Source organism: Monodelphis domestica, chromosome 8, assembly GCF_027887165.1.
Source record: "Monodelphis domestica isolate mMonDom1 chromosome 8, mMonDom1.pri, whole genome shotgun sequence".
NCBI classification, from domain to species: domain Eukaryota; kingdom Metazoa; phylum Chordata; class Mammalia; order Didelphimorphia; family Didelphidae; genus Monodelphis; species Monodelphis domestica.
Window position 1 is genome coordinate 74231844 of NC_077234.1, and position 14162 is coordinate 74246005.

Consider the following 14162-nt stretch of genomic DNA (forward strand, 5'->3'; position numbering starts at 1 on the left):
GAAGGTTTTCAGCCCACCTCTGAACTGATGGCGGCGCCAACCCGTGGGGATATAAATCTCCACCAGGCAAACGGGCAGACCACTGGGCTGCTTGTGTCAGTTTCTCGACTTCCCTGACCGCAAGCAGGGGATCTATTGATCTCTCTGTGGGTCGAAGACAAAGCTGGTGATGGGGACTGTGAGCTGCCTGGCTGCAGGCTTGCTACGGAACCAAGTGGCTATCGTCACTGGCGGCGGCACAGGCATTGGCAAGGCCATAACCAGAGAACTGCTGCACCTAGGTGTGTTTGTATGCTTGGGCTGGGTAGAAGTGCAGGGGGCGGGCAGGACTGGGGACACTGAGCATGAAGGGCAGAGTTGTGCTAGAGGACCCTGGGAGATATCTGGAGCAATTTGGGAGACTGTTCGGATAAAGCAGGGAGATTGCGGGTGAAAGGGGCAGAGCAGAGGATCCTCGAGGAGAGGGATGGAGGCAGGAAGACCCTGGGCTAGAGAGAGAGGCACTGAGGCAGAAGAGGACACCGACGCCCTAAACTAGAAACTGCCCTTAAATGTAGGAGCTGATGGGACAATGGGAGGCAAGGAGCGAGAGAACAGGAAAGCAGGGCCTGGGAAAGTTTGGGGAGAGGAACTGAGGGAATATTGAGAGGAGAGGGAAAGGTGCTGTTGGGGTCACAGTGGAAAGACTGGGGCAGACTCTGGGAGAGGGAGGAGGGCTACTGGGACAGGGACTGGGAAGCCAATGAGGAGAGGGATAGATCTTGCTAGAGGGGCAGGAACTCTGAAGTCAGGAAGCAGGGAGAGGGACCGGTTGAAGGTCACTGGGGAGAAAGGTTAGGACTAGGACGGGGAGGTGACAGTAGGGACTCTGACCCCGTTGAGAGAGAGTATCAATTAGTGAATGGATATATTTTGGGGAGAGTTTTCTCTACCTAAAGGAATGGAATCTCTCAAAGAGACATGCTGGTAGGGAGTCCAATGAATGTGGATCAAAGATAGGAGGCCAAATTAAAAGCAGAGAATTGTGTTAGCATGTTAAGAAAAAAACTACCTATAGCTGCACCAACTTCCTAGATTACAAAATAAACTTTTTATAACAATTTAGGCCTATGGTCTAGAGTCAATTAACAGCATTCCATAGCAATTTAGTATAAACTGGTCCATTTCCTTTCTCCTAATCTCATAGTATTGTTGTGGGAGAAACACACTCAAGGTTTGTAGCAGGATCTCTGTCCAAGAATGTGAAATTCAAACTCCATTCAAATCAGAAGTAAGAAAATAATTTTATTTGAAGAAGTGGTTTATCGTGGTATAATAGTCTAATAGCTGGTAGACTAGACTGGGGGCTAAACAGATAGCTTTGGGGCTGATGGATAAACCCAGGGACTAGTAGAGTGGCAGTGGCTTCTTTGGAGATGATAGGATAGAAGAGCAGCTCCACAGTAGAATGACAGCTTCCACATACTGTGGATCAGGGTTGGCATATTTACTGGAGTCTGGGAGCTTGTCATCTCTCATTCCAATTTTTGGTGGAGTATATTGTTGTGATAGGTGTGAATCTTAAGAAATTCTCTTACTTCAGAACACTTGGTACAGATCATTCCCCATTTTAGACAATGAAGGAACTTAGTCAGGAATGTGAGAACTCTACTCCACCCATACTTAAGCATACTTTAGGGGAAGATAAAGTTGTAAACTCTTTACTGAACAATGAAAAAATACTTAAGTCATACTTATAGTGAAGCAAAAGCCTTAAGTTAAGTCTATTTTTAGGAAGGTGCTAAGTACCTATGAAGGTCAGGCAACTTGCAAACTTGTAAGGGGCAAAGAGGTGTGAACTTATTCAAAAGTTTAGTCTACTCAGGTGTGAATTAAGAATGGTCAGTCCTTTGGAAAACATCTACCTTGATTGGTAGATGTGTGAACTTAGAGGAAGTGACATAGGAGAAAATTCTCTTTAAAAGGAGGTCAGAAAAGGCCTCTAAAAAATTCAGTTTGCCAAAGTTGAATTGGAGCTCGGACTAGTTGGAGTAGCTGGGTCTCTCTGAACACTAGAATCTTGCTTGGGACAAATCTTGTGGTGAGTGGATAAAAGACTGACTGATCTCTCTCTTAGGGCTTGGGCCTAGGCTAGCCTAGGCTGGCCTGGACTGGCCTAACCCTTTTCTCATTGTTTCCTCTTACTATCTCTCTTTCATGAATTCCTTATTTGTATCAATTAAAATCTCCATAAAAACCCAGCTGACGTGGGTATATTTCATATTTGGGAATTTTTCCCTGGCAACCACTTTATATTTGATTTAAACCATATTTCCGTAGTCACAGTTTAAGGCCTCCACTCTTTTATCTGTAACAGTTTATGACCCACACTACTTTAATTGTTACATAGAGGATAAGGAGCATGTGCAATTTTGGGGGATTCTTCTGGAATGCCATTGTCTCCATTGCCCAGGTTCCATGTTCTCCCATTGTCCACCTTGTCATTATTTGTCAATGTGGGAGAGATCTTGCTGCCCTTCTAGAATGAGAACATGGTTAGGGGGAGGGGATGCAGTACATTGGAGAGCCACTATAGGCAATTCATTATGTCTTACAGTTCTAAGAACAATATGAGTAATTAACAAAATAAATTAGGCACAAAGTTGATATATTTTAGAATATTATAGATTCAGTACACAGAGTGGATAATTGATCAATCTGCAATTCATGCTTGACTAATGCTGAAACTACAGGTTTTGCAGATGATGTTTAACCAATGCTAACTAGTGAGAAATGCAAGATTTTAGAGTATGAAAGTCCCTTTCCTATTACTGCCCCTTACTGCCCACATCAATATAGGTGTCCTATAAGGTTCTTCCCTAGGCTTCTTTTCTATCTCTTCATTCTTTACATTGGTGATTTTATCCATAGCCCTCTCTTGTCTTTAGTGATCATCTTTTTTGTGGATGACTTCAAACTAGAATCCCAGCACTTCACTATCACCTGTCTACTAGACATTTACATGTAGAGGTCCCACTATCACCTCTAACTTAACACATACAAAACTGGCCCCATCTTCCTCAACTTCTCCAAACCCGCCCTTCTTCTAGTAACTGAGGTTTGAAACCCAAAAGTCATTAATTCTTCCCTTTTTATTCAGTCCCAACATTTATTCAGGTGCCAAATACTATGTATTCTATCTCTGAAATATTTCTCATACTCATCCCCACCACTCTAGTAATTGCCCTATTACCCTTATTCAAGTCTTTAGAATTTCTTCCTGGACTTTTTTTTTAAACTCTTACCTTCCGTCTTATAATTGACACTATTATTGGTAGCAAGACAGAAGAGCTGTAAGGGCTAGCTAACTGGGGTTAAATGCCTTGCCCACGGTCACATACACAGGAAGTGTCTTCTTGGACTTAATTGCTCTTTGCCTCCATTTTTTCCTTTCAAATCTTTTTTTTTTTCAGTTGTGTCCAACTTTTTGTTTTTTGGCAAAGAAAAAAAAAGTGGTTCACCATTTCCTTAGTCTGGTTATTTTACATAGGAAGAAACTAAAGCAAACAAGGTTAAATTACTTGCCTAGGGTCACAAAGCTAGTAAGTTTCTGAGACTGGATTTGAACTTAAATCTTCCTGAATCTAAGCCTAACACTATCCATTGTGCCACCTAGTTTCATCCTTTTAATCAGCTGCCATTCTAGTTCCTAGATCTGACCATGCCACTCTGCTCAAAAAATTGTTAATGGCTCTTTATTGCACTTATGATAAAATAAATAAAATTCAAGGTCCCCTATAGTCTACAATTCAGACAAATCATAGAAAAAAATACAAAATCTAGTTGGACTTTGATTTGTTTATGTAGTAGCCAAATTTATTAGTTTATGGATTTACTGAAACACATGTATACCATTATAGGGTGTAAAACTGGAAACAACAAATAAGATTGTTTTTAAGTCAATTTAATTTTATTTTCTAATAAGATTGGCTCATTTATTTGTTTGATTTTCTTTCCAGGGTGTAATGTAGTTATTGCCTCCCGTACATTTGATAGATTAAAATCTGCAGCAGAAGAATTGAATGCTGCCCGCTTGCCCTCCAACTCAGCCATTGTTACTCCCATTCAGTGTAATATTCGAAAAGAAGAAGAGGTAAAGCTAATATCTCTCATTTTTGTTTCATAAGAAATTATTAAAATTTTATTTAGAGTACTGTATGGTCTTAAACACTTCTTTGACATATTTTTCTCATCACAATATTCTATTAAAAAACACACCTTACCTTTTTGTCTTAGAATTGATTGGTTCTAAGTAAAAAGAGTTTAGGGCTAGACAATTGGGGTCAAAAAACTTGCCTAAGGTCACATAGCTAAGGAATGTCTGAGTCAAGATTTGAACCCAGGACCTCCCAAACCCAAGTCTTGGCTCTCTATTCACTGAGCAACCTAGCTGCTCCCATAATGTACTATTAATTAGTAAAATAGTTGTGAAATTATTTATTTTTCTTCATTACTCATGAATACTTTTTTGTTTTAATCCTTGTTGAAATTTTTTCTAAAATGTATATTTTCTTGTCTTTGTAAGTATAGCTTTCAAAATAAATAAATCCAGCAAACATTTAAGTGTCTACTATGCACAAAGTACTATGAGAGGTACAGGGGTATTCTTAACACATATGCACATAGTTATTTTCATTCATATCCACTTTGAATATCCAATGCATTTTCAAATCTTTTCTACATTCACAATATCTCTCCTATGTGTCTCTTCTCTACCCATGAAACTATCACCACAGTACAGATACTCCTACTCTTACTTAGACTAGTTCAATAGTTTTCTTATTGCCTCAGATCCCCTCTTAGCCCATCCATACTTCATTCAGCTATTTGTGATTTTCTCTGTTATTTTGAAAAATAATAATTATTATCCCCATTTTACATATGAGAAAACAGGCAAAAAGAGGCTATGTGACTTGCCATACAACTAGGAAGTATCCCAGGTCAGATTTGAATATAGATTCTCTTGACATCAGCCCAGATATTCCATCTACTGCACCACCAGCTGCCTAGGATGAGGCCGGGGAAATTTCTCATCTTATTTTTTTTTGTTACTTTTAAACATTATTTTATTTGTTCATTTTCAAACATTATTCCTTGGAAACAAAGATCATTTTCTTCTCCTACCCTCCTCCCGCCACCCCTTCCATAGCCAACGCGCAATTCCACTGGGTATCAACTCTATCCTTGATTCGAACGCATTTCCATATTGTTGGTCTTTGCATTAGGGTGTTCATTTAGAGTCTCTCCTCAGTCATGCCCCCTCAACCCCTGTAGTCCAGCAGTTGCTTTTCCTTGGTGTTTTTACTCCCACAATTTGTCCTTTGCTTGTGGATGGTGTTTTTTCTCCTAGATCCCTGCAGATTGCTCAGGGACATTGCATTGACCCTAGTGGAGAAGTCCATTACGTTCAATTGTACCATAGTGTATCAGTCTCTGTGTACAATGTTCTCAAGACTCTGCTCCTTTCTCTCTGCATCACTTCCTGGAGGTTGTTCCAGTCTCCATGGAATTCCTCCACTTTATTATTCCTTTGAGCACAATAGTATTCCATCACCAACAGATACCACAATTTGTTTAGCCATTCCCCAATTGGAGGGGATCCCCTCATTTTCCAATTTATGGCCACCACAAAGAGCGCAGCTATGAATATTCTTGTACAGGTCTTTTTCCTTATTATCTCTTTGGGGTACAAACCCAGCAGTACTATTGGCTGGATCAAAGGGCAGACAGTATTTTATTGCCCTTTGGGCATAGTTCCAAATTGCCTTCCAGAATGGTTGGATCAATTCAAAACTCAGCAATGAATTAATGTCCTGATTTTGCAACAAATACAAAGGAAGGAGGATTTGCAGTTCCAGATTTCAAACTATACTATAAAGCAGCGGTCATCAAAACAATTTGATCCTGTCTAAGAGACAGAAAGGAGGATCAGTGAAATAGACTTGGGGTAAGTGACCTCAGCAAGACAGTCTATGGCAAACCCAAAGACCCCAGCTTTTGGGACAAAAATCCACTATTTGATAAAAACTGCTGGGAAAATTGGAAGACAGTGTGTGAGAGATTAGTTTTGGATCAACACCTCACACCCTACACCTAGATAAATTCAGAATGGGTGAATGACTTGAACATAAAGAAGGAAACTATAAGTAAATTAGGCAAACACAGAATAGTATACATGTCAGACCTTTGGGAAGGGAAAGATTTTAAAACCAAGCAAGACTTAGAAAGAGTCACAAAATGTAAAATAAATAATTTTGACTACATCAAATTAAAAGTTTTTGTACAAACAAAACCAACATAACTAAAATCATAAGGGAAGCAACAAATTGGGAAACAATCTTCATAAAAACCTCTGACAAAAGTTTAATTACTCAAATTTACAAAAAGCTAAATCAATTGTACAAAAAATCAAGCCACTCTCCAATTGATAAATGGGCAAGGGACATGAATAGGCAGTTTTCAGATAAAGAAATCAAAACTATTAATAAACACATGAAAAAGTGTTCCAAATCTCTTATAATCAGAGAGATGCAAATCAAAACAACTTTGAGGTGTCACCTCAAATGTAGCAGATTGGCTAACATGACAGCAAAGGAAAGTAATGAATGCTGGAGGGGATGTGGCAAAGTAGGGACATTAATTCATTGCTGGTGGAGTTTTGAATTGATCCAACCATTCTGGAGGACAATTTGGAACTATGCCCAAAGGATGATAAAAGACTGTCTGCAGGGATCTAGGAGAAAAAACACTATCCACAAGCAGAGGACAAACGGTGGGAGTAAAAACACCAAGGAAAAGCAACTGCTTGACTACAGGCGTTGAGGGGATATGATTGAGGAGAGACTCTAAATGAACACTAATGCAAATACCAAAAACATGGAAATGGGTTTGAATGAAGGACACATGTGATACCCAGTGGAATCGCATGTTGGCTATGGGAGGGGTTTGTTTTCAATCTTTGTTTCCAATGAATAATGTTTGGAAATGACCAAATAAATTAATGTTAAAAAAAAGAGCACTGGACTTGGAATTAGAAATTCAAATCTGGCTTCAGACCCTGGGCAAGTCAAGTAACCCTCAGATATAAAATAGGGAGAATTATAGTACTTGCCTCACAGGGCTATTGCTCTATTTATTTATTTATTTATCTGGAAAAAAATTATTTAATTAATTAATTTGGGATATTTTTCCATGGTTACAGGATTCATGTTCTTTCTCTCCCCTCTTCCCACCCCCTTCCCATAGCCAATGAGCAATTCCTCTGGTTTTCACTTGTGTCATTGATCAAGATCCATTTCTATATTGTTAATATTTGCTTTAGGGTGATCATCTAGAGTCCATTCCCAATCATATCCCCATGGACCCATCTCACAGGTCTATTGTGAGGATATCAAATGAGATAATATTTGTAAAAGCACTTGGCACAGTTTTTGACACTTAGTAGGTGCCATATCAATGTTTATACATTTTTTTCCTTTTCTAAGGGTTACAAAGTATAGCCCTCATGATAGCTCTGGAATGATAGGAACGCAGTTATTATTATTTCTATTTTACAAATGGGGAACCCTTTATTGAGACAAGTGAAATAAGTTCTCCAAGTCCACATAGCTAAGTGATAGAATTATGTTTGAACTATATCTGCTTTCTTACTTATCCTCTATTTGCCTTAGTCCACTGGAGAAAGAAATGACAAACTACAATGGCATGTTTTCCAAGGAAACCCCATGGTCCAGGGGGTCACAGAATTAGAAATGACTAAACAACTGAACAACAACAATAACAACAGCTCTTCCTCCACATCTGATATTCCTTTCAACATTCTCTCAAGGGAAAGTATCATTAGCTCTACTTTAAAGATTGTGAAACTGAGGCTTAGCACCATTCCCTCTGCTTCCTATCATTTTCATTGATAAGCATTGACATATGGTGGGTGTGATGAGGAAGGCAGGCCCTGGCATTATGACCTCTGTGTGTTTAGAGCTTGTTAGTCATCAGTAAGAGAATGAAAAACTGTTCATCATTAATGCATCTATCTTTATAGGTTAATGAATTGCTGGCTCTTGCATCCATTTGATGTGTGTCAATTGAGTTAGGGCCCATTGTGGAGAGATTCCAGCCATGCTATTCTTCATAAATAACTCATCAGTAATAAGTTCAGGTTCATTAACCAATTTGCATTCTTTTGGTTGTTTTAGGTGGAAAATTTGGTTAAATCTACTTTAGATCACCATGGTAAGATTGATTTCCTGGTGAACAATGCAGGAGGCCAGTTCTTATCTCCTACTGAATCCCTCACTTTAAAGGGATGGAATGCTGTGGTTGAAACCAACCTCACTGGTACCTTCCAGGTTTGCAAAGAAGGTAGGGATGGTACTTGCTGAAGCTAGCTCTTCCTTAACTTACTGCCCCAAGAAATATTACTTACACTGGGATGCCTAATTCTTTTAATTTTTTTGTTACATTAAAATTCTGAGGTATCACCCTCCCTCCCTCTCTTCTTCACACTGGAATAATTATCATTTGACAAAAAAACCCCCAAAAACATGTATATGCAAAACCACGCCACGTATCCTTCTATTTATCAGTCTTCCTCTGGAGGCAGACATTCAGTTATTCCTTAGAGTATTGTCATTGCTGTACACAACATTTTCTTGATTCTGTTTATTCTATTCTTTGTAATTTCAAACAGATCTTTTCATTTAAAAAACTTAACCTGCTCATTTCTTACCATGCAGAAGTATGCCATAGTATTCCATCACAATCATATGCCACTACTTGTTTAGCTTTTTGCTTATTGATGGGCATCCCTACAATTTCCAATTCTTTGTCACCACAAAAAGAGCTACTGTAAATATTTCAGAGCATAGAGGTTCTCTTTCTTTTCCCCTGTTCACCTTGGGAAATAGATCTTCTAGTGGCATTGCTGGGTCAAAGGGTATACACAATTTTGTAACTTTTTAGGCATAATTGCCCCTTACAAAGAATGCTTGCTAATGAAAGCTACCACCAAACAGGGGTTAATTAGCTTGCCCAAGGTTATGTAGCTAGTAAATGTCTGAAACTGGATTTGAATTCTCATCTTCCTGTCTTTACCCTTGGCAATTTATGTACACTGCTACATAGCTCCTATTTCTTTGATTTAATTTGATTATCTTTTGTACAGTTTACAAGTCTTGGATGAAGGAGCATGGAGGGTCTATTGTGAACATCATTGTTGTTTTAAACCATGGATTTTCTAAAGCTGCGTAAGAATTTTTACATCCTTTTATTTTGGGAACCTGCTTAAACTACTTAAATGGAGTTTTAATTTCCCTTGTGATGAAAAACTGCCTTCTTTTTCATTTTGGGCTTTAAGAAGATACTGTCAAAATATTCCTGTGCATGTGGCACCATGCTAGGTCCATTTCTATTTTGGGATTGCTTCGTTAGTCAGGTGTGAGATAATGCAACCAAAGTACATGCCAAGCATTGACACACATACTCCTCATAATCAGGACTGCTAAATGTTCATTACACATGGATGCCCTAGGTCTGTGTTGGTGAAGGTGCAGCACATGGAAGTTAGTTCCTTAAAGTGCTTGTAGTAACGAGGTGTTTTCTCTCATCTTCCAAAAGTCATAGTATGTGTTGGCTTCAACACACTTATACCAAAAGACATAGTAGTGGTACAGCCCCAAGTATTTCTAAAAAGCAATGTCTTTTTTGAACTGTTCCTCTATCATTCAAGGTACCATTTTATTTTTATGCAAATATGAATAAGGGAAAATTGAATGAAGTCTTAATTTTCTTTTTCTTTAAAAGGCATAGTGGAGCAGCAAGAGCAGGTGTTGAAAATATGAGCAAAACTTTGGCAATGGAATGGGCCAGCAGTGGAATAAGAATCAATTGTGTTGCTCCTGTACGTAACCATTTATATTTATACAATTTGTGTTCTTGTTGTTACATTTTTGACATTTTATGTTAATATTAACTATAAAATAGGACATTTGGCTATTGACAAGTTAGATTGGGGTTCTTTATGTTGCTGAAGTATTTTTTGATGTGCAACAAGATGAATAAAGAATTCTTCTAGTACATTAATGTGTTTTACTTTTTTTTTAACTTCTTTAACTCCTTGAGAGAGGCTGGAGGCAAGAGAATTAAAGTAAAATTGTTTTGGAGGGTAGGAGAGTAATAAATCTACCAAATATAAGCTAAAACCAGTGGGAAAATATTCAACGTATAATAAAAGACCCAGGCCTCAATTTCTTTTACAAGTTGAAGTGTCATTTGTATCTTGGGCCTTTTTTAGTAGGTCCTGAGAAATAAACTTTTTCCTAATTTACTCTTACCATTGACAGCTTAGACTCATTGGAAAATATTTCAGAGACACCAGGTGTTGTGTATTTCTATGCAAGTAGATAATCCACTTGGGGAGGATAATTGTACCTCTGTGACATTACTGAGAAGCATGAATACTCTGTGGACTTTTATATATAATCTCATATATTGTTTAAATCTACTTTCTCCTAGTTTTAGTTGAAATTTAACTCTGCTTTGGCTTTTTAAAAATTTCTTCTTTGACCCCCAAACTAGGGAATAACTTATTCACCCACTGCCTTTCACAACTATGAAAAAGTTGGAGAGACCCACTTTCAACGTTTCTATCAATTTTGTCCAGCTAAGAGATATTGTGTTCCTGAGGAGGTAATCTCTCTCTCTCTCTCTCTCTCTCTCTCTCTCTCTCTCTCTCTCTCTCTCTCTCTCTCTCTCTCAATCTCTGTCTCTGTCTCTCTGTCTCTCTCTCTCAGTCCCTGTCTCTGTCCTAATTCTGTATCCTCACCCTTCTTTCATCCTCCTTCACACTCTCTAACCATATCTTTTCCTACATATATCCATAGAATATTAGAGCTTCAGAGAACAATGGGGGAGGGAGGTGGGACAAATAATTTTTGAGGGAACATCATACCAATCAGTTTAGAAAATTACTTTAAATAATTAATGGATACATTAACAGTTTTGTTTGGTAAGCTCTTCTAAGATATACAGTGCTCAGTTGATAGAAATTAATTGATAGGGGGCAACTAGGTGATTCAGTGGATTGAGACCCAGGCCTAGAGTCAGGAAGTCCTGGGTTCAAATGTAACCTTAGGCACTTCCTAGCTATGTGACCCTGGGCAAGTCACAACCCATATTGCTTAACCCTTACTGCTCTTCTGCCTTGGAAACAATCACAGTATTGATTCTAAGATGAAAGGTAAGGGTTAAAAAGAAATCAGTTGATGGAAGATCTTCAGAAGAAGACTATGATTAGACAGAAAAGAGGCACTTGTTCTTCATTGACTTCAGATACAGTTAAGGAAAACTAGAAAAACCACAAGCATTTTACAACTCGTTCATTTAGAAAGAAATTTATGTTTGCTATTTCTCAGTTAGTATGGTTCTTCCGATTAGTAAATTCTAAGGCAGAGTCTAAGTTATTTAATTATGTTTATCAGCTCTCATCCAGCTTTCCTGAGTTAATTATGTTGAGATGATGGATTTAGCAGTTTGGAAATTGTATGTTTAAATGAACAGAAGCAAGAGATTTTATATGTCCCATGAGGGGGGAACATATCATGTATTTATATCTAATGGAGAGAGTGTATACTTATGTGGATATTATAGGTTAATTATGTATTTGACAAATAAAAGTTCATTTTATCGATTCATTCTTGTGTATTGAATGCACATAAGTATTTGATTTTATTCAAGTAGTCTCTAAATTCTACTTCTTTTTGGCCCAGGCTAAAAAAAAAAAATCATCTCTTGACTTTTTCTACTTTAACTCCCTCATCCAGTAAGTTCTACAATTGATCAGAGAAAAACAGTAAAATGATGCTTGGTGAGGATAAAGCACATGTGGAGTCAGAATTTTACTTTAAGGTTAGATATGCAAGAGTATTCAAGTAGGAACCAAATACACATAGAGGTCCACTGCTAAAAGCTATATCATATTTCTGTTCAAAAGAAGGAAAAGCTTCCCAGCGAGGAAGGTATTTAAAAATAAAATGGCTTTCAGAAAATACTGATTAAAATGGAGTTCAGATGATCACGTGCCCCATTGATGTTAAAAAGGGGATTCAGTTTTACGAAAATATAGTACTAAATGATATCTAAGAATCTGGCTTAACAGTCTGATTCTGTGACAAGAATGGATGTGTCTATACATATATGTAGATGTAGATAGAAAAGCATTTACAGATAAATATCTACACAATTACACACATGAACATAAAATGCATATTTTATTTTTTTAGATCTCTTCCCTCGTGTGCTTCTTGCTATCTCCTGCAGCATCATATATTACAGGACAAACAGTGTGTGCGGATGGTGGCCTGACTTTATATTCCAAATTCTGGGACATACCAGGTAAGTGATAAAAACGAGCGATCAATTTTTTGCCTTGCAGTATAGGATTTAAAAATTTCTTAAATGGTTCCTTGAGTAGTAAGAAAGGAAATTTTTAACTCTTTGATAATAATTTAAATGGGAAATTACCTCCTTACATAAATACCTTTTTGTGGAACTTTATTTAAAGAAAAGCATTTCTTTACAACCCCTCCTCACTTTTTTTTGGAGTATGTGTTGGGCTGAGTAGACATGCAATGATTGTTGCTTGATTCTGGCTAACTGAGTGGGTAGAAATATAGACTCCCAAGTAATGCTACATGCAGCTAAATGTTTAACTAGTTGGAATAATGCCCCCAAATCAGTACTAAGTAAAAGAAAAGGATACGGATGAGAAGGAGAAATCGCCTACAATGAAATACCATCTTGACCTAATAAAACACACTGCTGATGCTGATAATTGAGATATGTGAATAATGTGTCAATTGAATCATAACTAATGAATGTGCTCTCATCTGATTATGGTGGAGATTCCCTCAGTAGTTTGTAGGAGATTAGTTGGAGAGACAGTCCTAGGTATGGAGTGGGGTTAATAAGATTCACACATTTGCCAATAATAACTCGAGTTATTTTACTCATTTAATCTTAATAGATCATGAAAATTGGCCCGATGGACCATGGGACCTGTCCACAGTCAAAAAACTGAAAGCTTCTTTTGAAGCTGAAAGGAAAGTCTAATCTGAGGAAAGCAAGGAAATGAGGTCTTTTCTACTTTAAACTGAAGAATAACTTTATCATTTTCTGGGAATTTATCCTTTTTTGTGGAAAATTACTTGCTGCTTTTTCAAATGATTAATTCTATCTTGGAACAAAATATGTTTCTAAACACTTTAAAAACAGTGTCTTGACTTGTATGTTGTATAATGTTTAAAAAATGTTGATGCAGATGACTAAGAAATTAGAAAAATGTAAACCTCAAATGATTACCTCTCTTGAGCTGATCCTTACCTGTTAAAATGAGGAATAAAGGGAAAGATAAGAAAGTGTTTGTTTACAGCTCATTATCACTTTAAGAAGTTAAAGAAAAAAATTAAGAATGATTAATGGTGGTGCTCTCTTTTCCTTTGTAGTTCTATTTTAGCTCCCAAATGAGATAGCAAGTCTGAATAGTGATGGGTCTGTGGGTTTTAAAAAGCATAGTTATATAGTTCAATTATTTGGGGGCTGAGCACTTTATGCTTTCTTTGTAGCAATAAACATAGGTTATATTTTGTTACAAATATGTAATAAATTATAACAAAGATGGCTATCTAAGACAAATACTTTTGTCTCTGTGTAAAAATCTGTATCATTCTCTTCCTCCCCACGTACACACACTCTTCCATTTTTCCTAAAAAGCCAGGTTATATGATATAGTTTGTATATATATGATCATATAATACACATTTCCTTGTTTGTCATATTGTGAAACACATTTTGCTTATGTTAGAAATAATTTCATGGAGGAACTGAAGTGAAATTGGTATGTTTCAATCTGTATTCAATCTCTGTCCCTTCTGCGGTGGTGGATCTCCTTTTTCATCATGAGACTCTTGGAGGTGTCTAGATTATTGCTTTCTTAAGAATAATTAAATCATTCATAGTTGATCATTATATATTATTGTTATTACTGTGTACAACAATCTCCTGGTTCTGTTCACTTCACTTTGCATCATTTCATGTGTCTTTCCAGGTTTTTGTGTGTGTATGTGATC

General features: G+C 37.3%; 1 protein-coding gene across 1 annotated transcript; it reads left to right on the forward strand.

Moving 5' to 3' along the window:
* The first annotated feature begins 148 nt into the window (after positions 1-148).
* On the forward strand, positions 149-13728 carry LOC100013785 (peroxisomal trans-2-enoyl-CoA reductase-like). The gene is made up of 8 exons (XM_001368106.4): positions 149-281; positions 3999-4132; positions 8235-8400; positions 9203-9284; positions 9841-9937; positions 10615-10725; positions 12318-12429; positions 13061-13728. Exons 1-8 carry the CDS (start codon positions 170-172, stop codon positions 13144-13146), a joined length of 900 nt encoding a protein of 299 aa, XP_001368143.1. The 5' UTR covers positions 149-169; the 3' UTR covers positions 13147-13728.
* Positions 13729-14162: the final 434 nt, after the last annotated feature.